The sequence below is a fragment of the Triturus cristatus genome, chromosome 10 (assembly GCF_964204655.1).
Source record: "Triturus cristatus chromosome 10, aTriCri1.1, whole genome shotgun sequence".
In the NCBI taxonomy this organism is placed as follows: Eukaryota; Metazoa; Chordata; class Amphibia; order Caudata; family Salamandridae; genus Triturus; species Triturus cristatus.
This window is the reverse complement of record NC_140593.1, coordinates 63,554,449-63,581,636: the sequence shown is the minus strand read 5'-3', so window position 1 is coordinate 63,581,636 and position 27,188 is coordinate 63,554,449. Positions and strand designations below refer to the sequence as shown.

Below are 27,188 nucleotides of genomic sequence, written 5' to 3'. Positions count from 1 at the left end.
TCGCATTTTTTTCCTGATACAGAAAAAACAGACTACCAAGTGGAGACAGGTGATGGATCTGCGAGGTCTAAAAAAATGTATCAGGAAACAGTCTTTCCGAATGTTATCCCTGCAAGATATTCTGCTGATGCTGACTAGAGGAGAGTATATGACAACTTTAGATCTATTAGATGCATACTTCCATATTCCAATATACGTCAAACACAGACGGTATCTCAGGTTCGAGGTGGCAGGGCGCCACTACCAGTTCAGAGTGTTGCCCCTTGGACTCCGCTCTGCGCCAAGAGTATTCACAAAGTGCATGGCTCCAGTGGCAGCACATTTACGTCAGCCAGGTCACCAGTATATCCATATCTGGATGATTGGCTGATCAAAGGCCCATCGTATCAGGACACTCAAGACTCATTGGACAGCTGCATGAACCTCTTTGTATCTCTGGGTCTGAAGGTAAATCTAGAAAAATCCTCTTTAGTCCCATCCCGGACTCTTCAGTTTCTGGGGGCTGTGTTGAAAACAAAGGAAGCAAAGGCGTATCCGTCGGAGGAGCGTATTCAGAAAATCTTGAAGCTAAGTTCTCAGTTGAGAAATAGAAAGTTTGCTTCAGTGAGGATATTCAAGTCCATGCTGGGGATGCTTTCATCCTGCATCCCTTTAGCCCTGAATTGCCGTCTCCACATGAGGCCTCTTCAAGAGCTTCTCGACTTACAATGGGTACAACATATAGGATCGTTAGAAGATCTAATAGTCATCAATCCTCTGATAAAGAAAGCTCTGTCATGGTGGGGGATCAGAATTTTTTTCAGAAGGGCTACTCTTCGAACCATAGTCTCCAAGTTATGTGATGACGACGGACTCCTCCCTTCAGGGATGGGGGCACAACTACAGGACCTAGAAATTCAAGGCCATTGGAGCAAACAGGAAGCAAAGCTGCACATCAGTTTGATAGAACTCAAAGCAGTGTTTTTAGGCCTTCAAGCATTTCTGCCAAGAATTCAGGACTCCCCGGTAATAGTCACAACGGACAGTACAACGACTATGTTTTATCTGCTGAAACAAGTAGGGACAAGATCGAAACCCTTGTCTGCACAAGCACAAGAAATCTGGCAGTGGCTTCTAAGACACAATATCACTCCACAAGTTCAACATGTCCCAGGGATTCGCAATACGCAAGCAGATTTGCTCAGCAGATCGACGTCCCTATGCCACGAATGGGAACTGAATTAAAGTAAGCTATTGCAGATATTCCAACTTTGGGGCACCCCAGGATTAGACCTGTTTGCCACTCAAACCAACAAAAAATGCATACAGTTTGCCAGCAGATTCCCTCAACAAGGCTCATGGGGGAATGCTCTTCACCTCCGCTGGACAGGGATGTTTGCGTATGCATCCCCCCTTTTCCTTTGATCCCACAGCTTCTCAGGAAAATGAGATTAGAACCATGTCACTTGATCCTCATAGCCCCGGCTTGGCCGAAACAGTTCTGGTTCTCGGAGCTCCTACAGATGTTGGTGGCTCCCCGGGTGCAATTTCCCTTAATGCACGATCTGATTTCAATGAACAAAGGTCAGGTGCTTCATCCTCAATTGTACTCACTGAATTTATCAGCCTGGAACCTCATGTGTACGAATTTAGATCTCTAAATATCTCTCAGGAATGCCGCGATAATCACTCTCACTCTCGCGCAGTGTCTACCCACAAAAAAAGCATGTGCGGCAAAGTGGAGAAGGTTTTGCCAATGGTGCATGGATCAAGCGGTACATCCCTTGCTATCATCTCCAGATCAAATCCTTCCATATATCTTGGCTTTAGCCAAAGCAGGGCATCTGTGAAGGTGCATCTTGCGGCAATTTCAAGATATCGCAGAAGGCCATCTCAGAAGTCGCTTTGGTCGCAGAGAGTGATTAAAGAATTCATGAAAGGTCTTTTTAGAAAATTCTCTCCAATTAAACGACCATCAGTGCCATGATAGCTTAACACAGTCTTAACACAGCTGATGAAGCCATCTTTCAAACCAATTCACAAAAGCTGCCATCAAATTCGTTTCCTGGAAAGTGGCTGTACTCTTGGCTCTGACGTCAGCCAGAAGGGTCAGTGAGATTCAGGCTTTTTCTACAGCAGAACCCTTTTTACTTTTCAAATCAGACAGAGTAATACTCAGAACGAATCCAAAATTCTTTCCCAAAGTTCCAATGTCCTTTCATCTCAATGAACCTATTTTACCTACATATTTTAAAGATCCATCTTCTGCAGCAGAATGATCTCTTCACACTTGGGATATGAAAAGATGTCTAAAATTCTATATAGACAGGACGAAATCCTTTAGAAAAACAAATCAACTATTAATTGCATATGCTGCTCTCAGGAAAGGTTCGCCTCTCTCAAGATCTAGTATTTCAAGATGGATAGCCTTGGCTATTACTTTCTGTCACAAAAAGGCTGGAAGGCCTTTATCCTCTGCAGTCCGAGCTCACTCAACAAGGAAGATGGCGTCTTCTGCTGCATTGTTCGCGGGAGTATCACCCCCGGTCATTTGCAGAGCGGCAACATTGTCAAATGTTCATACATTTGCTAAACACTACTGTCTCGACACAGCGTGGAAGACAGATTCAGCAGTGGGACAGGCGGTGCTCCACCGACTGTTTCTTTAAGGTATTGTGTCATTTATGTTTTTAAATTGTACGATTCACTGTTGTGCATGCTGAGACACACAATCCAATATATTATCTGTGAGTTCTGGTATTCTTGTAAAAAGACAATATTTAATGTTGTGGAAATAGAGTTTCCACCTGAGAAACACCTTCTTGGAGGAAATACTGCTTTCTATTCTGATACAAGCATGTGAATCTATGAAAGATTTAATACTGCAGAAAAAACAAGTTACTTACCTGTACACTGTGGTTCTCCAGTATTGATATCTTTCATAGATTTACATGCGACCCGCCCGCCTCCCCGTTTCTAAGGTAGAACACTTTTACCTCTCAATACGCTCTTGGCTCACACTTGGGCTGGAAATCTGAGGTATGGTGGCTCTGCTGGGGATTTTGATCTCAAGGCTGGCTTCTGATTGGTCGATATTTGGGCCACATAATGATGGTACTGGAGTACTAAGTATAAGATATCTCTATGTTACTGGTGCAGTTTTTTCTTTGTACTGCTATCTATTTGTTATACCGTGAGACTCCCACCATGACGACTGGGAAGATACAAGCATGTGAATCTATGAAAGATATCAATACTGGAGAACCACAGTGTACAGGTAAGTAACTTGTTTTTTAGATGCTCTTTGTCCTTCACTCCTTTTTTGGCTTTTTGCTTACTTTCCGTTCGTCTATGATAAAATCAATAAAGAAATTTTAGGCAAAGTTGATGACAATAACATCTCCATCAACTACATCACCGTCGACTAGAGCACCGTTGAAGGATATATCGTTGACAACACTGCTGAACATACCCTCAACTACATCACTGTTGATTAAATCAGCTACACCATCAACAAAGACAGCATTGAAAACAACAGCATCAACGATGAAGATCACCATCAATGATAGTTTCAGACACCATACTCTCAACTACATTTTCAAAGGCTGTGACAACCACAGAACTGAAAATGACTACACTGTTGATGAGGGAAGAACACAAAAATATCCCCGATTACTGTCACTGGTTTCCCAATGACTTTAATGCCTGAACATACTTCCCCAAGCAAAGTGTCCACTTCAGGGTCTTTTTGGTACAAGACTGAGACAATGAAGGACCCTTCAGTCCTACTCAGCTGAAGGTGAAATACATGGACCCAGTAGAAGAATAATATTATGGAGAACCCGAAATCCATCTGATCAGTCACATGGCCACTCTGGGCACTGAGCACCCTTATCAGTCCTTTGTCCAACACCAGAATTATGATGAAGATGAATGGCAGTATGGCTTAGACACCTCTGAACACGCAATGAGGAAATGATGCAGGTGCCTTTGGCTGTGCTCAATGATCTGTGTCTCATGGTGTCCTACTACTATAGATTCCTTCCTCCGCTACATTCTTCTCATCCCAAAACATAACCTTTGAAACCTACAGCAATAGCAGGTTCCAGACCACAAACAAGACCAACCACGCCATGCACGCCTATGCATGTTCCACTTACAAGCAGTCCTCGCACCATTCACCTTTGGCACCACATTCTGTTGTGCCACCAGGTCCAGATATAGATGTCTACCAGGAAGGAGGACAGCTGATGGATACTCCTCGGTCTTCAGGCCCAGATCAGATAACCATGTAGCTCCTACACCTGGAGATGTCACTCCCGCAGTAGTGGAATCTCCACCAGATTATATTAGTGGAGTTCAGAACTTAATAGGGAGAGTGACAAACAGATTTGAGTTGCCAGCAAAATAAATGTATTGTTTTCTTTTTTTTGCAGAGTTTTATATAGCGGAATCTTGACCCAAATCCAATCAAGTATCAGAGCACTTTACATAGCACCAGTTACGTTACATGAGGACACACATTCATTTTTTGTTAGGCACGGGGAGATTAAGTGATTTGCCCAGAATCACAGGATGTTTAGCGTCATTGCCGAGAATCGAACCCAGTGCCCCCAGGTCCGAGGTCGAGCGCCCTAACCGTTAGGCCAACTCCTCTCCCCAAATCTTTCTAATTTTAAAGAACCGGACGGAACAAATATCAAGTTGATTCCTATAATTGACCACATTTGGAAGGGGATTAAAAATTATGACAACCCCAGCCAAAGTTCACAGTAGTAATTCCACATCTAGATAAGAAATACCAAGCACCAGAAAACACTTCTGTGTGTCTAATTGGCCATCCCCGGGCAGACACAGTTGCCACAGAGGCTGCTCAAAGGCGTTCCTTAAATCCCACTCTTCCCGCTGAGGTGATGTTAGGTCCTAGCCTTTCCTTTGGTGGTTGTAATGGTGTTTGCCATTGTCTGCCTCTTTTTAAGTTTATATGAGGCTATGCACCGCCCCTAGTTCTGAGCAATAATTAGATCTTGGTCTGCCTCTGATACTTGCTGTAGTAAGCAAATGGTCTATCTTATAGGGGTATGTTAAGTCCTGGGATACCTTTAATTGTGTTCTTTGGTTATGGTCTGTCCTATAGTGGTGTTAGTGTATTTCCATGCTTTACCTTCTACTTGGCTGTGTGGTAGGTCACGGTTTGGCCTCAAGTGATGTTAGGCCATGGACTGCCCTATACTGGTGGTGTGTGTATATATATATATATATATATATATATATATATTCACACAGAGGCTCCACTTTACCGGGGGCCCCCGACCCTGCAGGGCGGGCTCAGTGGACAGGAATGGAGAATCCTGCTGGTGTAGGGACGCTACGAAGAACAAGTAGAGCCCAACTCCGACTGAAATTCAGCTGACTTTATTTCGTCAATGCGTGGCAGACAGGGAAAACACTCATTTCTCCTTACGCGTTTCAGCAGCATATTGCCTTGGTCACAGGTGAGTGTCCTTTATATTCCAAGTGGTCACATGGCCCATATTATTCGACTACAGGCCCCAGGATGCACTACAATAAGTTTTACAGCAAGTGGCATGGCGCAATGTTTCATCTTGCTTCAATAGCATAATTTAAACACCAAATGTCACGAAAAGTAAATGCCATATTTCAAAAGTGCAAACTGTGAAAAATAAAATTTGCAAGTGCAGATAGTTCTGTTACCACGCTCTTGTAATTGCTGGAATGCAGAGTTGCCAGAAAGAGAATTAACTCTCTCATCTCCCTTTCTCACTGACGTTCTATTCCCCAAATTGCCTCGGAAATCCAGTGGCTGGTTCGTCAGAAGAGCGGGTCATGCCCCCTCGATTCAATATTCACACAGAGGCTCCACTTTACCGGGGGCCCCCGACCCTGCAGGGCGGGCTCAGTGGACAGGAATGGAGAATCCTGCTGGTGTAGGGACGCTACGAAGAACAAGTAGAGCCCAACTCCGACTGAAATTCAGCTGACTTTATTTCGTCAATGCGTGGCAGACAGGGAAAACACTCATTTCTCCTTACGCGTTTCAGCAGCATATTGCCTTGGTCACAGGTGAGTGTCCTTTATATTCCAAGTGGTCACATGGCCCATATTATTCGACTACAGGCCCCAGGATGCACTACAATAAGTTTTACAGCAAGTGGCATGGCGCAATGTTTCATCTTGCTTCAATAGCATAATTTAAACACCAAATGTCACGAAAAGTAAATGCCATATTTCAAAAGTGCAAACTGTGAAAAATAAAATTTTATATATATATAAATATTGTGTTATACTGTCAAAATCTATTCTTGCACGATGAAATGGGATTTGTTACAATAAATGCACTAAACACATAAACATGAGAGTTTTTTTTCTTTATAATACTATTGCCTTGGAAGTCAAGGGCTACACTTCCCTCTTAGGGACCACTTTGTTGATAGTAACTGTCCAGCCTGGGTTACTGGGTTTGCCTCTTTTTTTCCTAGAAAGCTCCTCTCTTCACTGCTGATTCACTTACCTTTCGGTGTTCCCCTGAGATTTTATTCTTGGCCCTCTTTCCTCTCATCTTCACTTCTCTGTGCAACATTATTTCTGCCTTTGGATGTTTATACTATTTTATGATGATGACGACACTAAGATCTTTTTCCAGATTCCCAACTTTATCTGCCTTCTTCTGTCGAAACTCTCTGACCTGTTCAAGGTAGTTGTTAGACTTGGCATCTTTTGGAGTGTTTCCCCTGAGTTTTTGCTTTCTGACCTCCCGGTTTTGACTGTTTTTGCTGGTGTAATGAATCTGCGCACTATCCTCACTGCTGTCAGGTGGTAAAGTGCAAGTGCTCCTGTTATGAAATGTGTGATGGATTGGTGTTTCCTTGATTGGCCTATTTGATTTATGTGTCAGTCCCTAGTAAAGTGCACTGTGAGTGCCTGGGCCTATAAATCAAATGCTGTTGGTGGGCTGCAGCACTGGATTGTGCCACCCACGCAAACAGCCCGTAAAGTGTAACTCTGGCCTGCCATTGCAGAGCCTGTGTGCAGCCTGGGGCTGCCATGTCCACTTGGCAAGTGCACACACTTTCAACTCCCTGAACCTTCTCTTTTCTACATGTTAGTCACCCCTAAGGTAGGCCCAAGGTACCCCTGTGGGCAGGGTGAATTTTATGTGTAAGGTAGGACATGCCCTGGTGTGTGTGGCATGTACTGATAGTGAATTACAGCCTACTTCGTTTTTCATTATTGCAAGGCTACCTGTTCACCATAGGCCAGAATGGACAGTTTGATTATAACATCCTATAATCCTAACTGACCCAGGGAACATAGTAGAAATTCGAGTTTAGTATGCCTGAACTCAGAATGATAAAATACATCTTTTAGTGAAGTTAGTTTTAACATTCTGTGTTTGAAAATACCACTTTTAGAAAGTAGGTATTTTCTGACCTGACCTGACCTGTCCATCCAGCCTGCCTCTGCTAGCTTGTGTATTGCCTGTCTGGTTTGTGAGTGACAGGGGCTGGGGGAGACTCCAGGAGACAGGGTGAGTCAGCACAGGGCTGAATAGACCTATCTGCACATAGATGGGTGGGAGGAGTAGCACCTGGGTTGGAATAGGGCTCTGCCTGCCTTCCACAATGCTGGCTCCACCTCCTGCGGTGCGTCTGATGACCCTGGCCCAGTCTCACAAAGAAAGAAGGTGCACACTGGCAGAATGCACCCAGAACTGGTTTGAACTAGGTGCAGGCCCCTCTGCCTTCAGAGGACAAAGGATTTGCTGGTATAAATATTGGGACCCAAACCCCAAGACTTTAGAACTCGCTGGAGGAGCAGGAAGAGCTGCCAGGAGGCGTACTGCCCCTTTACTGTGTTGTTGCTTTGTTGGGTTGGCCTGCAGCTGCTGCTTCTGCCTTGGGCAGTGAAAGGACTGGACTAAACTTTCTCTACTTGTGCTGAGTATCTCCAAGGGCCTGAAATCGAGCTGGCCTCCTGTTCAGCAGTCTCAGGGACTGCAAAGACTTCACCAACTTCCTGGTACCGCTCCTGGAACCGTTGTTTCAGTTGCCTCAGAGAAGAGGGTACCGCGACCGACTCTGTCACCGACTCCGTCGCTGGCCTTGTGTCCTGAAGGCACTGCAGGCCGCACCGTCCGCATCTTGCACCGCAACCCTGGTCTTACCGACAACGACGACTGACGCCACCACCACCGAGCCGCTGCTTGCACCCTAACCTGTAGACACTGCAGCCCGCACTGCCTCGCTTCACTTCGCTGGCCTGGTCTAACCAACACGGTCACCTCTGGCACAACACAGCCGTCCGGGTCGACCAACGCCAATACCCGCCAACCGGCTCTGTCGCCTGCATCGCAACCTGCCAGCACCACATCGAGCATCGTCTCACCCTGTACCGCACGCCTTGATCTCACCGACGCTGTCTGGACGATCGTCACCGAGCCGCTGCCTGCACCGCATCAAGAGGACACCGCACCCTGCAACGCTTCCACTTTGCAGCGCAACCGCGACGGACGCCATGACTGGCTCGCACCTCCATGTGAGCCGCAATAAGAAAGGTACTGTTACTGAGTCTGTTCACGCTGTTGCTGGCCCGTACCGACGCGGTCAGCTGGAACTGCGAGACTCTGTTATTTTCAGCATCCCGGTAGGCTCGGACCGAGTTACCGACTCGTACAAACTGTTTTCTACGTATTTTCGCAATTTAAAGACATATTGCGAACTATCTATTTTTAAAGTACTGTATTGTGGATTTTTACTCGTATTTGGTCTTGTTTTAAGTATATAAAAATATTGGATATTTTTGTAAACTGATGTGGTGTCCTTTTGTCAAGCAACCAAGGGGGTGAGCAGGGGTTATTTTAGGAGTGTAACCCCCTTATCCTGACTAGGAAGAAGGGTCCCTATTTGGATAAAGGTGCAAGCCCTTGCCAACTAGAGACCCCCATTTCTAACATTGGTTGTCAGCGATGAGGATAGGACTTGTGTTTGCACTTGACTTACAGTGATTGGTGTGCACTGCTACCATATCGCAGACCATTACGTACCCCACATACTTTGAAACTTGCCACTTCATCATGCCTGAATCAAAAGCCTCATCTATAGCATCCATGGAAATTGCCTTTGAGGAGGATAAGTTGGAATCCTACAATGTCAAGGAAGGAGAAGCTTCAAAAGGCGCTGAGGGCCTGGGTAGCACCCAGACGTGCCAGTGGGCAATCTGGTGATCTCATTGGAGAGGCAGAGGATCCTACTTCGAGGGTGGATGTGGTTTTTGGAGGGGGGAACCCACCAGGCCAGGCAGCAGCAGCTTGTCCCCAGAGGAGCTGTAGGATAGACGGGATGCAAGGAAGGTAGCAACTGAATTGGAGAAGCTCAAGCTAGCCATGGAGGAGAAAAGAATGTTGCTAGATTATGATATCAGAATGAAGGAGCTGGATCAAAGGAGTAGACCCAGCTCAGATGGTGGCAGCAATCCATCAGGACAGGCAGACAGAATCATACACATCCCTTAGAATGTTGGCAGAGAGTTAAAAAAGGGAGATGACATACAGAGGTGGTTTCAGGGTTACGAGGCAGCGATACACATGAATGGGGTCCCTGAGAAGAATTGGGGAGCAGGATTGTGGCCTTTGTTTCCAGTGGAGGCCAGGAATACTTTGACAGCTTTGGGTAAGCGGCCTAACCTCACCTATGCTGATATGAAGGAAACCCTTCTCACTAGGTATGGTCTTACTCCTGAGAAGTACAGGGATCAGTTTAGGTCCAGTAAAAAGTCTGAAGCCAACACTTGGTTTGAATGTGTTTTGCAGGTCGCTGGATGGCAGGGTGAAGGGCAGTAAAGTGACAGATTTTCAGGGGTTCTACAATTTGATTGCGTGGGAGGAATTGTCTAGTCTATATTTTGCAGATCTGCGCCAGCACTTAGTTGATAGTAAGCTGACTTACCCCAGGAAGCTTGCTATGGAGGTGGACCGCTGGGTGAGTACCAGGGTCCACAAGAAAGCGTTTGGGGGAGCACAAGGTGGGCAGGGTCCCCAGCAGAAACGTGGGGGGGACAAGGGTAAAGACCAGGAGTTCTCTAAAGGGTCCCAAACTAGTACCCAGGGTAAAGGTTTCCATCCCCCAGGAGATAAGAAGAAAGGGGTCTCTACAGGAAAGCCTATTGAGACGGGCCCGCAAGTGTTTTTCATGTGACCAGGTGGGTCACTTGAAGGGGGAACCCAGGTGCCCAAAGGGGACACAGCCACCCACCGGTGAACAGTCCAAGGTGTTGGCTAGTGTAGTGCTTGGGGAGGAGGGGTGTCCACAGGAGGGTGGGGATCCCGCAGAAATAACCCTCGTCTCACTGGGGAGAGTGAGATGGTCCCAGGAAACCAGGTGCCCCCTAACACAAAGAAATATAGCACCTGGGTGACCATCAATGGGAAAAGGGTAGAGGCTCTCAGAGATACTGGAGCCAGTGTGACCTCAGTCCGGTGTCACCTGGTCTCTGAGAAGCATGTAGTCCCAGGGGCATTCCACCAAGTAGTTGCTGTAGACAACTCTGAGCGCCAATGTATGGTGGCGCAGGTTCCATTTGAGTGGGGGGGATCTCAGGTCCCTGGAGGTTGGTTATGAGCCCTACCATGCCTGTAGATTGTCTGCTAGGTAACGACTTGGAGCAGTCCTTATGGAAGGATGTTGAGCTCAGGTCTCACTTGGAGATGCTTGGGTTGCCAGAGTGGACATGCGTGTCTACTCGGTCAATGGCAGCCATAAAGGGTGATCAAGAGGACTTGGAGCCTGAAACAGTGGCCCAAGTCCCTGCCAAGAGAAAGGGCAGGGGGCGCGGGAAACCAGCCCCTGAAGTTCCCATGGACCGGGGGGAGGCAGACCTTGAGGGGGACGCCCCAGTGCCTACAGGGGAGCAGGTAGCCGAACTGGGGGACATCTCTAAGCTGACCCATTGGCAGCAAGAAGGGGGTCCCACCAGGGAGGAATTCTGCAAGGAGTAGAAAGAGTGCCCTACTCTGGAGGGTCTGCGGCGGCAGGCTGCAGGCTAGGCAGCTGGTTATCAGTCCGGGTCACATCTGATCTACTGGGGGAATGGTCTCCTATACAGTGAGCCTAAGGTTGCTGAGCCTGGGTCAGCCCATGTGCTGGTGGTACCCCAGCGCTTTAGGACCTTCCTACTGGGTCTGGCTCATGACGTGCCTTTGGCAGGACATTTGGGGCAGGACAAGACCTTTGACAGGCTTGTCACCCACTTCTTTTGGCCCCAAATGCGAAGGCAGTCAGATGGACACTGCGGGTCTTGCCAAACTCACCAGGCAAGTGGCAAGAGTGGGAGGAAGGTCAAAGCTCCTCTCCAACCTTTTCCTGTTGTTGGAACACCCTTTGAAAGGGTAGGGATGGATATTGTGGGGTCACTGGATCCCAAGACAGCCATGGGCAACAGGTACATCCTGGTCTTGGTTGACAATTTCATATCCAAGTATATGACATCCCTGTGGAAGTGTGGTGTAACCTACAAGTTCACCACTCCTTACCACCCACAAGGAAACGGTCTGGTGGAGAGATTCAACCAGACCTTGAAAGGCATGATCAAGTGTCTAACAGAACCCATGAGGCATAAGTGGGATGTCCTCTTGCCATGCCTTCTCTTTGCATACAGGTAGATGCCTCAGAAGTCTCTTGAGTACAGCCCCTTTGAGCTCCTGTATGGCCGCCCTGTCAGAGGACCACTGAGTTTGGTAAAAGAAGGCTGGGAGGCAGCTCCCAGGAAAACTCCCCAGGATGTGTTTAGTTGCATGCTGGCCTTCAGAAACCAAACTGCCCACTTCAGGAAACTCGCCCAGGCGAACCTAGAAGCAAGCCAGGAAGAAATGAAGAGGTGGTATGACCAGAATGCCACTCTGGTCGAATTTCAACCTTGGCAAAAAGTGTGGGTCATGGCCCCAGTGGAACCTTGTGCCTTGCAGGACAAGTGGACTGGACCATTGAGGTGGTGGAGCGCAAAAGTAACATCACCTATCTGGTGGACTTGCGGACTCCAAGGCACCCTTTGAGGGTCCTCCACGTGAACCACCTCAAGCCCCACTTAAAGAGGTCTGAAGTGAGTATGCTCTTGGTGACAGATGATGGGGTGGAGCAGGAGAGTGAGCCTCTCCCTGACCTCCTGTCTACCAAGGAGCATGATGGGTCAGTGGAAGGAGTGATCCTCTCCCTTACACTGACTCCAGAGCAGCAGGGGGACTATCGTCAGTTGTTGGGACAGTTCGTCCCACTGTTCTCTCTGACCCCAGGTGTTACTCACTGGTGTACCCATGACGACATTGGTGACAGCCCTCCTGTAAAGCACAAAATTTACAGGTTGACTGACCGGGTCAGGGCCAGCATCAAGGAGGAGGTCTCTAAGATGTCGGCATTAGGGGTGATTGAGCCCTCCAACAGTCCTTGGGCCAGCCCAGTGGTCTTGGTCCCAAAGGCTGCTGCACCCGGTGCCACTCCAGAACTACGGTTTTGTGTGGACTACCGTGGGCTCAATGCCATCACCAGGACTGACGCACACCCCATCCCCAGAGCTGATGAGCTCATTGATCGGTTGGGAGCTGCCCAGTTCCTAGGCACGTTTGATTTAATGTCTGGGTACTGGCAGATTGCCTTAACTGATGGGGCCAAGGAGAGTTCAGCATTCTCGACCCCAGAAGGTCATTACCAGTTCCGGATGATGCCCTTTGGGTTGAAGAATGCCCCTGCCACCTTTCAGAGGTTGGTCAACCAGGTGTTGGCTGGACTGGAGGTTTTCAGTGCCGCCTACCTGGATGACATTGCTGTATTCAGTTCTGGCTGGGAAGAACATTTACAGCACCTCGTTAAAGTGTTGAGGGCTCTGCAAGGGGCAAGCCTCACAATCAAGGTCAGTAAGTGCCAGATCGGGCACGGCTCTGTGGTGTGCTTGGGACACCAGGTAGGAAGCGGCCATGAGGAAAGATAGAGGGTTGTGCCCTCTTAATTGATCAACGTTGGTAAACAATAAACATCAAAGCATTTTTTTGATATTTATCACGTGCTTGGTTTTGTTTATGTATCCATAAATGGAGTGTAGATAGAGATCGTCTCTGCGGTCCCAGGTTGTTCTGGGACTGCAGAGACGAATGAATTGAATGTCCAAGGAATATATTGACGATAACAAAGCTCTGCCTTGAAAAAGCCCACGGCCAATGGGCCACTAGGGCGAAACAAGTGTCAGCTTTTCTCTTCACAATCTCTATCTACACTCCATTTATGGATACATAAATAAAACCAAGCACGTGATAAATATCAAAAAAATGCTTTGATGTTTATTGTTTACCAACGTTGATCAATTAAGAGGGCACAACCCTCTATCTTTCCTCATACTCAATTCTACAATGGCTCTTGGGTGCAGCCATTTACGAGGAATGTGCCACAACTAAATTGGGCCCTGACAATTGTAGCACCAAAAGTCCAGAACTTTCCATCCAAACAGCAAACTATATCCAAGATTGATACCATTCTGGCTTGGGAGCCCCCCCAAGACCCAGACAGAGGTGAGAGCCTTCTTAGGTCTCACTGGCTACTATAGGAGATTTGTTAAGGGCTACGGCACCATCGTTGCCCCCTTAACAGAGCTGACTTCCAGGAAGCAACCCAGGAAGGTGATCTGGACTGAGTCCTGCCAGAAAGCTTTTGATACCCTGAAGGCAGCCATGTGCACGGCGCCCGTGCTCAAGGCACCCGACTTCTCCAAGGAATTTGTCGTGCAGACTGACGCTTCAGAGCATAATGTGGGAGCAGTGCTCTCACAACTGAAACAAAGAGGGCCTAGACCAGCCTGTAGTCTTCCTTAGCAGGAGACTACTCCCCAGGTAACAGAGGTGAAGTGCCATAGAAAGGGAAGCTTTTGCTGTGGTCTAGACGCTGAAGAAGCTGAGACCATACCTGTTTGAGACTTACTTCCGGGTTCAGACAGACCACAGGCCCCTCAGATGGTTGATGCAAATGAGGGGTGAGAATCCAAAACTGCTGAGGTGGTCCAACTCCCTACAGGGAATGGACTTTACGGTGGAACACCGCCCTTGCACAGAACACGCCAACGCAGATGGTCTGTCCTGGTTCTTCCGCCTTATTGAAGAGAACTCCCATGAGGTTGGGTAGTTCTCCCTACTTTCAGCTGGAGTGGACATGAGTTAGACTTGGCATCTTTTGGCGTGTTTCCCCTGAGTTTTTGCTTTCTGACCTCCTGGTTTTGACTCTGTTTTTGCTGGTGTAATGATTCTGCGCACTTTCCTCACTGCTGTCCAGTGGTAAAGTGCAAGTGCTCATGTTATAAAATGTGTGATGGATTGGCGTTTCCATGATTGGCCTATTTGATTTATGTGTCAGTCCCTGGTAAAGTGCACTGCGAGTGCCAGGACCTATAAATCAAATGCTGTTAGTGGGCTGCAGTTCTGGATTGTGCCACCCACGCAAACAGCCCGTAAAGTGTAACTCTGGCCTGCCATTGCAGAGCCTGTGTGTAGCCTGGGGCTGCCATGTCCACTTGGCAAGTGCACACACTTCCAAGTCCCTAAACCTTCCCTTTTCTACATGTTAGTCACCCCTAAGGTAGGCCCAAGGTACCCCTGTGGGCAGGGTGCATTGTATGTGAAAGGTAGGGCATGCCCTGGTGTGTGTGGCATGTCCTGATAGTTAATTAGAGCCTACTTAGTTTTTCACTTTTGCAAGGCCATCTGTTCCCCATAGGCCAGAATGGGCAGTTTGATTATAACATCCTATAATCCTAACTGACCCAGGGAACATGGTAGTAATTCGAGTTTAGTATGCCTGAACTCAGAATGATAAAATACCTCTTTTAGTAAAGTTGGTTTTAACATTCTGTGTTTGAAAATGCCACTTTTAGAAAATAGGTATTTTCTGACCTGACCATCCAGCCTGTCTCTGCTAGCTTGTGTATTGCCTGTCTGGTTTGTGAGTGCCAGGGACTGGGATTGGGGGAGACTCCAGGAGACCGGGTGAGTCAGCACAGAGCTGAATAGACCTATCTGCACATAGATGGGTGGGAGGAGTAGCACCTGGGTCTAAATAGGGCTGTGCCTGTCTTCCACAATGCTGGCTCCATCTCCTGTGGTGCGTCTGATGACCCTGGCCCACTCTCACAAAAGAAGAAGGTGCACACTGGCAGAATACACCCAGAACTGGTTTGAACTAGGTACAGACCCCTCTGCCTTCATAGGACAAAGGATTTGCTGGTATAAATATTGGGACCCAAACCCCAAGACTTTAGAACTCACTGGAATCAAGGAACCTGCCAAGACGAAGAGCTGGAAGAGCTGCCAGGAGGAGTACTGCCCCTTTGCTGTTTTATTGCTTTGTTGGGTTGGCCTGCAGCTGCTGCTTCTGCTTCTGCCTTGGGCAGTGAAAGGACTGGACTGAACTTTCTCTACTTGTGCTGAGTATCTAAAAGGGCCTGAAATCGAGCGGGCCACCTGTTCAGAAGTCTCAGGGACTGCAAAGACTTCACCAACCTCTGGGTACCGCACCTGGAACCCTTGTTTCAGTTGCCACAGAGACGACCGACTCTGTCACCGACTCCGTCGCTGGCCTTGTGTCCTGAAGGCACTGCAGGCCGCACCGTCCGCATCTTGCACCGCAACCCTGGTCTCACCGACAACCGCCGCAGCCGCCACTGCCTCGCTTCACTTCGCTGGCCTGGTCTCACAGACACGGTCACCCCTGGCACAACACTCGTGACCGCCTCGTCCCGCACAGCCGTCCGGGCCGACCAACGCCAATTCCCGCCAACCGGCACTGTCGCCTGCATCGCAACCTGCCAGCACCGCATCGAGCATCGTCTCACCCTGCACCGCACGCCTTGGTCTCACCGACGCTGTCTGGACGATCGTCACCAAGCCGCTGCCTGCACCGCATCGAGAGGACACCACGCCCTGCACCGCTTCCACTTTGCACCGCGACGGACGCCACGACCGGCTCGCACCTCCGTGTGAGCCGCAATAAGAAAGGTACTGTTACTGAGTCTGTTCACGCTGTTGCTGGCCCGTACCGACGCGGTCAGCTGGAACTGCGAGACTCTGTTGTTTTCAGCATCGCAGTAGGCTCAGACCAAGTTACCGACTCGTACGAACTGTGTTTTCAGCGTATTTTTGCAATTTAAAGACATCTTGCGAACTATCTATTTTTAAAGTACTGCATTGTGGATTTTTACTCGTATTTGGTCTTGTCTTAGTATATAAAAATATTGGAAATTTTTATAAACTGGTGTGGTGTCCTTTTGTAGTGCTTACACTGTATTACTGTTGGTTATGTGCAAATGCTTTACACACTGCCTCTAAGATAAGCCTGACTGCTCGTGCCAAGCTACCAAGGGGGTGAGCAGGGGTTATTTTAGGAGTGTAACTCCCTTATCCTGACTAGGAAGAAGGAACCCTATTTGGACAAAGGTGCAAGCCCTTGCCAACTAGAGACCCTCATTTCTAACAGTAGTTCAGTAGTCAGTGGTGCTCATCTGCTGGTGCTTAACTCCTCAAAAATGCAATATTCTATTACCATGCACTAGGTCTTTCTAGTCTTACCCTGAGAATCAGAAGCCTTCGCCCTTTCCCCCTCTTTTCTGTGGTCCTTTTCAACTACAGCATGCAGTATCTGTACCACCACAGCAGAAGTCGCATTGCAGCTGCTCTTCATCAGGAAGAAATCAAAAATGTTCTCCCTCACTAGAACGTTGTGTATAGGCCTGGGTGGTAAATTTCATTCCACTCACAATGTAAAAACTGTCGCAATATGCCACGAAACGGAAGTATTTTTCTTGTTCGCGCTTTAAAAATGCGTTCTCGCGCGCGTGGTCGCGACTTACCGGGTCCCTGCGTTCGCCGACGAGTTTTCCTATCCGTTCGTGCGCGCCACAAGATGTTGGAATGTTGGTAGTCGGTCGCGCTATCCCGCGAGAGTTTGCGATCGCGAACACGTCATTGCGATCGCGAACAGGAAATAAGCATCGCGAGCAAGATGGCCGCACCCATTAGCGACCGCATGGGCAAGTTGGAGATATATTTCCCCGCGAGCACGCAATAACACATCGCGAACAGGCGGGAAAAGCAATCTCCGCATCTTCGTGAAAGTTCCGCATGCTCGTGGAGATTTTGCGCAATTTCGCGATAATTTGCGAAAGGCAATTTCACAAATTCTGTCCACCCTTAGTTGTGTACCGTATCAATTTGCCAGCCATGAGCACATCAGACTATTGTTACACCTGCTGGTAGGCCGTCCTCAGTATGCCTTTGCATCCCTCAATAAAAGTATCAGTTTCGCCACAAGCATACTACACAACCTCCCTTATCATTCACCTACCACTGCCCACTGACCTGTGACTAGTTAGCTCTTTGCCAAAAACAGAGCACAATACCAGCTCCTTATCATTGTCTCTAAAATCATCTATAGTGCAACCCCAGCCTATCTCACATCTTCTAACATGGCGTCCTCCGCTTCAATCCACACACAGCAAACCCCGGGCTCTCCAAGGTAATGAGGTCACTGTGAGCATCATCGAGGTTCAGGTTCCTTCTGCTGAGATGCCCACGCCATTGCATGCTCTCCCCAGCTCTCATCTGAGCTACTTGTGCGCTTGCAGAATCTTATAACGCTTATAAGGGTGCCTGCTAGAAGCGTAGACTTCCAGAGCATCATAGCCATCGAATAAACTGCCAACACCAAAAAGTATTAAAAATAAAAACAATACATTGTTCATCTTTAATGATGGGTGCATCTTTACTGGTGCACCGATCATCACGGTTTCATCTGCACTTAACTACCACCCGTATATACGATCTTTGATGAGAATCATTGAATAAATATTTCATGGTTTTTCTCTTCAATCCCGTCCTCTACGCTTTCTTGCTATTTTTTGACATTTATTTGAATAATAACATTAATTGCGTGGGGTGGCTTGTTGTGAGGCTTCTGCTCCTCAACAGAATGTCTACAATATAAACAAATCCTGGGGGAAGCTTGTTTTTGCATGTGTACCCTTACCTTGGGTAGCCCTACTTTTTCCCCATATTATCATGGACACCATTTTCCAGTCCTGGATTTCCATTTTAAACTTGTGGAATTCTTGGTGTTATAGTCCTGGTTCACCTCATTTTAGCCACTCGGACTGATGTTGTGTATTGCAAGCATTGTGGAAAACACTAGGCTGGAGCTTGGTGTGGAGGAGTATCCTTGATAGGTCATGGCCATTCTCAAGTTTGCCCTATAACACAGAGGCTTCCTGGTTGATTATCAGTAAAACAAAACCAGTGCTTATTGGCTGATCTCTAACTGAGAGGTTTTTGGGGCAGCCTGGGGTTTCAATATTGGGTCCAGTGAAGGGAATCAGGGATGAACTGAAGACTGTACCAGGCCTGCAATGTCTCCATCTCTGATCTTCATGTGTGTAGTGGTGTTCTTTTTAGTGCTTCCAGTAACTTCATCAGCTGTGCTAACTCCACAATGTTCTCTCTTTCACAGGGTGAGATTGGCAGGCCAGGCCGGAAGGTAAGACCCCACCTTCATTCATCCAAATGAAAAATAAAGCTGAACGCTAGCTGTGGTAACTCAACCAAAGTTATGCCTGACCAGAGCAGCAGTGGCAGAATGAAGGGTGTGTTTGAGGAGCTATTGACTACTGCATGCTCAGCCACCATGCCTGTGGCTTGTGTTGGGTGAAAGGAGTGAGTCTGACATTCCAGTTCCAAACACAATGTTCAACAGCTAGTCTTTCGTTGTCTGTGGGCTGGATATCTGGCATTCAGAACTATGTGGAGAGAATTGCTATGCAAAAAATGGAAGGGCGAATGAGACCAATAGCGGTAAGAAAAGAAGTATGGCCAATGAAAACATGGGGATGTGTTAAGTGTAAATACACGGAAAACAGAGCTCCTCGAGGATAACTAGAGTTGAATACAGGGAAAGTGTGGAGAATATCTAGAGAGGACATAAATAGGTCAATTCCATGAGGAGATGAGGAACAGAAACAAGCCCAGATGAACTGGTGGACATGCATTAGTACTCTAAGAATACAAGGGGCAAAGGAGGAGGTCCAAGGCAAACGTGGCATGGTGCAAACAAACCCAAGGAAAACATGGGACATAGAGTGCACCTGTAAGGGACCACATCTGAAGGGGAATTTACAAGATTACAGGAATAGGATGGAAAGTCAAGGAGATCATGGGAAGCAATGGAAAACCACAATAGATGAAGGAGACATGTAGGAAAGGGAGGAGTGCCAGAAAGATAACACTGGTAAGGTAAGAATACTGGCAGAACATGGGGCAAATAGTGGAAGCCGGGGAGAAAATGATGAAGTGAAAAGACCTCTGGCAGTAGACAACATTAGGACCTGGAGTCTAGGAATGTAAGAGAAGAAAGCAAATACTAACACAAAATGTGAGCATAGAGGTGAACTCTTGGGAAACGTAGTAGAGGCAGTCAAGGAGAACATAGGAATTGAGTAAAAACAATCCAAAGGAAAACATAGGAATTTCTAAGCTGTCACCTGGGAAAGGCGGAAAACCCTAAAGAGAACATTCCTTTACCATTGGAACATGGGCAAACATGAAGAAGAAGAAACACTGACTCAAAATAACACAGGGACATGAAGGTGAACTGCCGGAAAGGACAGAATAAAGGAAAACCCACACTGAGTACTTGAATTGACCAGGAATTTGAGATATAATGGGCGTGAAGATAAACATGAGGAAAGTATGGGATGTGGAGTAGGAAAATATGAATCTCATCCTTGGGGGATGGAGGCGAGAACTCCAAGTGAACATGAAGATAGGATGAGAATCTTAGAAGGGCTTGGAGAACAAGCCTAGAAAAACAAGGGGGGTATAGTGGGTAGTCATAAGAGAACATGAAGATCAAATACAAATTCTTTGGGGCATGGAAAATAATCATAAGAGAACATGAAGCTAGGATAAGACTCCAATAACACCAGGGGGCATGAAAAAGAATCTTAAGAGGCTATTAAGATAAGATAAGAATCCAAGGAGATCAAGGGGCATGGCAAAGAATTCCTAAAGAGCTAGAAGATAGGATAAGAACCATATAACTCCAAGGAGTATGGAAAGGAATTCCAAGAGAACAGGAAGATTGGATTAGAAACCTAGGAGAACATGGGGACATATAGACAGTTCCTAAGAGAACGTGAAGCTGGGATAAGAACCGAGCAGACCAAGGGAAATGTAAAAGAATCCTACGAGAATATGAAAATATGATTAGAACCCTAGCAGGTCAAAGGGCATGGAGAAGAATCCTAAGAGAATGTGACAGTAGGATAAGAGCCCTAGGAGGCCAGGGGAATGGAAAAGAATCCTAAGAGGGCATGAAGATAGGATACAAACCCTAGGGACTAGGGAACATGGAGGGAAAACCTACGAGAAAATGGCAATAAGGTAAGAAGTCTAGGAGACCAAGGCCTGTGGAGAGGAATCCTAATAGATTATGAGAATAGGATAAAAGACCAAAGGGCAGGGATAGGAATCATAAGAGAATATGACAATAGGATACGCACCCAGGAAGACAAGGAGATGTGGAAAAGAATCTTAAGAGGACATGAAGATAGATGAGAATCCTAGGAGACAGCGGTAGCTTTCAAGGAGAGGCCTTTGAGAACAACAGTACTGGATAAGAGCTCTAGGAAACAAAGGGATGTGGAAGAGAATTCTAGGAGAACAGGAAGGTAGGATCTTAAGAAAACATGAAGCTGGGATAAAAATCATAGGAAACAAAGGGCACAGAAGAAGACTGAGGGAACACGAAGGAAGGAAAAGAAGCAGCGGGTTCAACAGGATAATGGAGTAAAAGCGTAAGGGAACAAGCAGATAGGACAAGATTCTTAGGAGACCAAGGGCATAGAAAAAAACCTACGAGAACGCGGATAGTGGCTCAAGGAGATCAAAGTGAATGGAGAGCAAAACCTAGGAAAACAAAAGAATTGTAGGAGAGCATTAAGATAGGATAAGAACCACAAGACCTATAACAAGAACAAAGGAAGAGAATGTTGGGAGGAGGAGGGCTGAAAGACAAAATGAGAATTGTAAGATATAACTAGTCTTGGGAGAAGGATTCAAGGAGAACACAGAAAGTAGGTCCTTGATTGGGAGAACACTTGACGTAATAGCGGGGAACACCAGGAAAAGTTGACTAAAAACATAGAAGGAGTTGGAATGTGAGCATGAAGGTAGAAAGGAGGGTGTGAACTGCGAACATTTGCTGTAGTCACTGAAATGGATGAGTCTTGCTGTTTCATGTGAATATTTTGGCATTTTGTTGTCTCTCAAGGGCAGATCAGGTCCCCCAGGTGTGCCGGGAAATCCTGGACCAATCGGTTGGCCGGGACCAGAAGGACCTCAGGTAAAGATGCCCATATTTATCATTCTATTCATATTGACTGGGATAGGAGAGGGATGGGGAGCCTGCTTTGGGATGAACTACAGGAAGTGCTTCGAGGAAGCATGCATGCACTCCTGCATATGTACAATTGGGACCTCTGCTGGCGTATAATGTCTTTTTATTTTTATGCTTTGTACAGTATCATAAGCCTGGCCGTTATCTTCTTTATCATGCTTCTATAGTATCTTTTTAAATAGTTTTGTTTCTAAAATGTCTTTGAATGAATTTGAAAATGTGTTTAGAGGGTGTTGCATGTTATTTATTTACTTTGACAGGTTATTTTCATGGCAAAAAGCTATCATTGCATTGTACCAATACCAAATGGGATAGTAAGTTATGTTTGGGGTGAGGGTTGTTCCCATGTTGAGGGATATTTGAGTATTTAAATGGTTGGTGTCCACTTTTCAATGGCTGGTTCCATCCTTTCTTATGATGACAGCTCTCCTGGGATGTTGGTCATTCGTAGGTCGGGAAACATTGTTGACCCTTGACCCTGTTCCAGGCAGGTCGCTCTCCACGCCGCACAGCTCCACCTAACTGTTCCTGTTCTCCAGCCCTCGCTGCTGCCACGAGTTCGAGCCACCTGTGTTGCTTCTCCTTTTTCCTGGTTTTTTTCCCTTTTTATTTTGCCTTCTTTGCCTTGTATCTCTATTCTAGCCCGCCTATTTTTGCCATTTCTGCTCTCTTCTTTCCATAGCCTCTCTTTTACTATTGGTCTTCTGCCACCTCACTTTCGCGCTGCTGCGTCCCTGCCCCCCTCGCTCGCCCATTCGCTCCCGTACCTGCCTCCCAGCCTCTCCTTCCTCCCACCTCCCCTTCTTAATGGTGGCCGATGCGCGGCCGTGCGCAGTGGGACCGCCGCTGGCGCACCGAAGGCTCGCTGAAGGCAAGCCCGGCTGCACCTGTCCGCGCCTGTACCGTGCCCAACGCCAGACCTTCTGGCCCCCGCTAGCACCAAGACACCCGACACTGCTACGATGCTGACATCCTCCACAAACTCAACGCCGGCCGATCATCCACCTGCTTCCAGGCCCACCGAAGCACACCCACGGACCCTGCTCCTGCTGAAGCTGCAGCTTCACCAGCCACCGAACACCTGCACGCCCTGCCCCTCCCACCAGGGTAGGCTGCAACCATCTCAGATGCATACTACTCAACACCTGCTCCATCCACAAGCATGCCGTCGAACTCTGGGACCTACTCTACTCATCCTCCCCGGACGTCGCCTTCCTGACGGAGACCTGGATAAACCCCTCCTTGGCGCCCGACATTGCCATAGCCATCCCGGACGGCTACAAGATCACCAGCAGGGACCGCACCAACAAACCAGGAGGAGGAATCGCCATTGTCCACAGAAATACCCTCAAAATTTCGACCAGCACCGAAGACACCCTCAGCACTGCCGAACACCTGCACTTCCAGATTCACATCGATCCTAACACCATCCTCAGAGGAACCCTCGTCTACAGACCCCCCCGGACCCGGACCACAGTTCAGAGACTCCATCACCGACGTCGTCAGCCCGCACGACCTTGCTTCCACAGACTACATCCTCCTTGGAGACCTGAACGTCCACCTTGAGAATGCCAACGACAGCAACTCCACCACCCTGCTCGACAACCTCGTAAACCTCAGATTTAAACAACTCGTCACGACACCCACCCACTCCGTCGGACACAAGCTCGTCCCATCTTTTCCGCCAGCAACCACGTCACCTTCAGCCACACCACCGAACTCCACAGGACCGACCACCACTGCATCCACTTCTCTTTCAAAAAACACACCATGCACAACCACCCGCAGTGAATCCCCTACCGCAGCTGGAACAAGGTCACCGAAGACCAGCTAATCACCACCTTCGCCCGAGACCCACCAACCGACCCCACCGACACCGACACAGCTGCCCGCAACTTCAGGCAGTGGATCGACGACTGCGCCAACACTTTTGCCCCGTTCAAGAAACCCTCAAATAGACGCATCGACAGGAGGGCCATCTGGTTCACCACCGACCTCCAGGCATCCAAGCAGACTTGCCGAAGACTCGAGAAGAAGTGGCGCTACGAACAGACACCGGACAACCACGCAGCCCTCAAGAATGCCAGCCGCAAGTACCGCCAACTCATTTAATCCGCCAAAAGGACCTCCTTCAAAGAATGCATCAACAACAACGCGCACAACAGCAAAGAGCTCTTCAGCATCGTGAAAGAACTCGCCAACCCCAGCTCAAGCTCCAAAAACATCCCGCCGTTGCAAGACCTCTGCGACTCCCTAGCCACCTTCTTCCACCGCAAGATCACAGACATCCACGACAGCTTCAACACCCAGAACCCCCCAACAGCCACCGACACTTCAGACTCACCACCCCCCAACCACACCGGCCTCCTTCTCTCCTGGAACCATATCAACGACGACGACACCATCAAAATCATGAACACCATTCACTCCGGCTCACCATCCGACCCCTGCCCTCACCACATCTTCAACAAAGCGAGCTCCATCATCGCACCTGAACTCCGGAAGATCATCAACAGCTCCATCAAGACCGCCACCTTCCAGGAGAGTTGGAAGCATGCCGAGATCAACACCTTACTCAAGAAACCCAAGGCGGAGCCTAAGGACCTCAAGAACTTTTCGGCCCATCTCCCTGCTCCCGTTCCCGGCGAAAGTCATCAAGAAGACTGTCAACAGGCAACTGACCTGCTTCCTCGAGGAGAACAACATCCTGGACTTGTCCCAATCCGGATTCTGCAGCAACCACAGCACCGAAACCACCCTCATCGCCGCCACCGACGACATTAGGACCCTGCTGGACAGCGGCGAAACCATGGCCCTCATCCTCCTGGACCTCTCGGCCGCCTTCGACACCGTCTGCCACCACACCCTACGCACACACCTCCACGACGCAGGGATCCGCAACAAAACCCTGGACTGCATTACCTCTTTCCTCACAGCAGAACACAGAGAGTCCGCCTCCCCCCATTCCGATCAGAGGCCACCAAGTTCACCTGCGGCGTACCCCAAGGATCATCCCTCAGCCCAACCCTTTTCAACGTCTACATGGCACCACACGACTCATACGCTGACGACACCCTGCTGATCCTTTTCCTCACCAAGGACCCCGCCACCGCCAAAACCATCCTTCACGAAGGAATGAAGGCCATCGCAGAATGGATGAAGAACAGTCACCCGAAACTGAACTCTGACAAGACGGAGGTCCTCATCCTCAGCTCCACCCCCTCCGCCTGGGATGACTCCTGGTGGCCGGCCACGCTGGGAGCTGCGCTGACAACCACCAACCATACACGCAACCTGGGGTTCATCCTGGACTCAACACTATCAATGACCCAGCAAGTTAAAGCTGTCTCCTCCTCCGGCTTCAACACCCTCCGCATGCTTGGCAAGATCTTCAGATGGATCCCCACCGTAACTAGAAGGACGGTCACCCAAGCCCAGGTCAGCAGCAGGCTGGAATACGGCAACGCCCTCTACGTGGTAACCACGGCCAAACTCCAGAGAAAACTTCAACGCATACAGAACGCCTCTGCTCACCTCATTCTCGACATCCCCCGCCAATGCCACATCACTGCCAACCTGAGAGACCTGCACTGGCTCCCTGTCAACAAGAGAATCACCTTCAAGCTCCTCACCCATGCTCACAAAGCACCCCACAACACCGGACCAACATACCTCAACACACGACTCACCTTCTACACCCCGAACTGCCAGCTTCGCTCCGCTGACCTCGCCCTCGCCACTGTTCCACGCATCCACCGAACAACCACCGGCGGCAGATAATTCACCACCTCGCCTCCAAGGCATGGAATACCCTCCCCATCCCCCTGAGACAGACCCAGGACCTGCTGACCTTCAGGAAACTCCTCAAGACCTGGTTATTTGAGCAGTAGCAGCACCACCCCCTCCTCCCTCCCCCCTCAGCTCCTTGAGACCCTCACGGGTGAGTAGCGGGCTCTACAAATGTATGATTGATTGATTGACCTGGGTGATGGAGTCACACATGGGATGATGCCAGTTTTTTATCCATGGGTAAAAAGGCATTTCTAATGGGTGGCAGATTTTCCTAGGTTGGCTGCAGCGTTTTTGGGGAGTGGTGACGACGTTTTTTTTTATATGTTGCGGTCTCTCCTGCTTTGGTGGGAGCTATCACAGAGATGGAGAGATGATTGTTTTTCCAAGGATTGCAGAGTATTTTATGGGATGGTAGTAGATTTTCCAGGGTTGACTGGGTACTTTTTAGGTCACAGCCTACTACTGGTTTGCTGAAGAATTCTTGGGGGACATTCAGAAAGTTGTCCTAGGAATGCATTCCACTTGTTGCTTACCATTTTCTTTATGGTTTGTAACTTACATTTTTGGGCTTTCTGTTTGCTGGCTTTATTTCCTTTAGGCTGTCCAGCTCAAGCTCATACCTTCTGTTGCCCCACATCTTGTTTACTGTATTCTTCCACAAACTTGCTTTCTGTAAACAGGCCTTGAAATCCTGTTTTTATCTTGTCACAATTGCTGGGTGTCTAAAGATAGAGGTCAAATGTCAGGCTGTGCCATCCAGGGAGCTTGGTGTTTATTTTTCTTTCTCTGACTTCAAAGTGAGAGGACTTGTGTGACAATAATGCTGGCTAGTGGGGGGCTGCTCGAGGAAGGCTGTACAGATGTTATTTCTTTTCTAGCACACAACAAAATTTAAATGTCTGTAAATGAACTGTGGTGATGATCAAATCAATACATTGGGTGATGACATTCACAGACATTATTGTTTGTGCGCTGTATACTTTTATCAGTAAAACTATATGTGAGTGCAAATGTAATGGTCATTTCAATTGAAGGTTCATTCTTTAACCCCTTGAGTGCCCCGCCCTTTCCACGCCCTGTGCCGGGCGTTTCATTAGCGGGCGGGGCTCATGACGAGATAGTCTCGTCATGGGCACAGCGCAACCGCGGCCTATGACGAGACCATCTCGTCATGGGCACTCAAGGGGTTAATTGGGGTACAGGCATGTAATGGCAATACGCTACCATACCATGCATACTCTACTCTACCCTACTCCACTCTACTCTGCACCACTCCACTCTACTTTTCACAGCTCCACATTACACCACTCCACTCCACACTGCGTCACTGCACTCTGATCTGCACCCCTCCACTCCTCTCTACTGTGCAACACTCCATGTCTACTCTATGCCAATGCACTGTACACTCACACTACATTGCAATGCACCACTGCACTCTTCGCCACTGCACTCTACACAGCTCTGTGCCACTCCACTCTATGCCACCCTACTCTGCAACACTGTACTCTATGCCACTGCACTCTACGCCAATGTACTCTGCACCACTTTACTCAAAACCAATGCACTCTACGCCAATCTACTCTGCACTAAATCACTCTACACCACTGTATTCTATACCACTTACTCTATGCCATTCTAGTCTTCTCTGTGTCAATGCACTCTATGCCACTCTATTCTACTCTGCACCACAGTCCTCAACGCCACTGCTCTCTACGCCACTGTACTCTATGCCACTCTACTGTGCTCCACTGAACTCTATGCCAGTGTACTCCACACCAATCTCTTATATACCACTGCTCTCTTAGGGCCATATGTAGGAAGCCTAATACCGGTCGGTAACGGCCGATTTTCGGTAAATATACCGTTACCGACCGGTATTTAGGCTTTTGCTATGTAGGGGGATCATTTCAGGATTCGGTAATTTACCGA

At 48.2% G+C, this 27,188-nt stretch overlaps 1 protein-coding gene across 1 annotated transcript in view; it reads left to right on the top strand.

The window, feature by feature from the left end:
* The window catches only part of COLQ (collagen like tail subunit of asymmetric acetylcholinesterase), a 778,371-nt gene that overhangs the window by 312,348 nt on the left and 438,835 nt on the right, over positions 1-27,188 (top strand). Inside the window, exons 5-6 of the mRNA XM_085630419.1 lie at positions 18,525-18,551; positions 21,342-21,413. Coding sequence (XP_085486545.1) covers positions 18,525-18,551; positions 21,342-21,413 — 99 coding nt within the window. The remainder of the gene's footprint in view (positions 1-18,524; positions 18,552-21,341; positions 21,414-27,188) is intronic.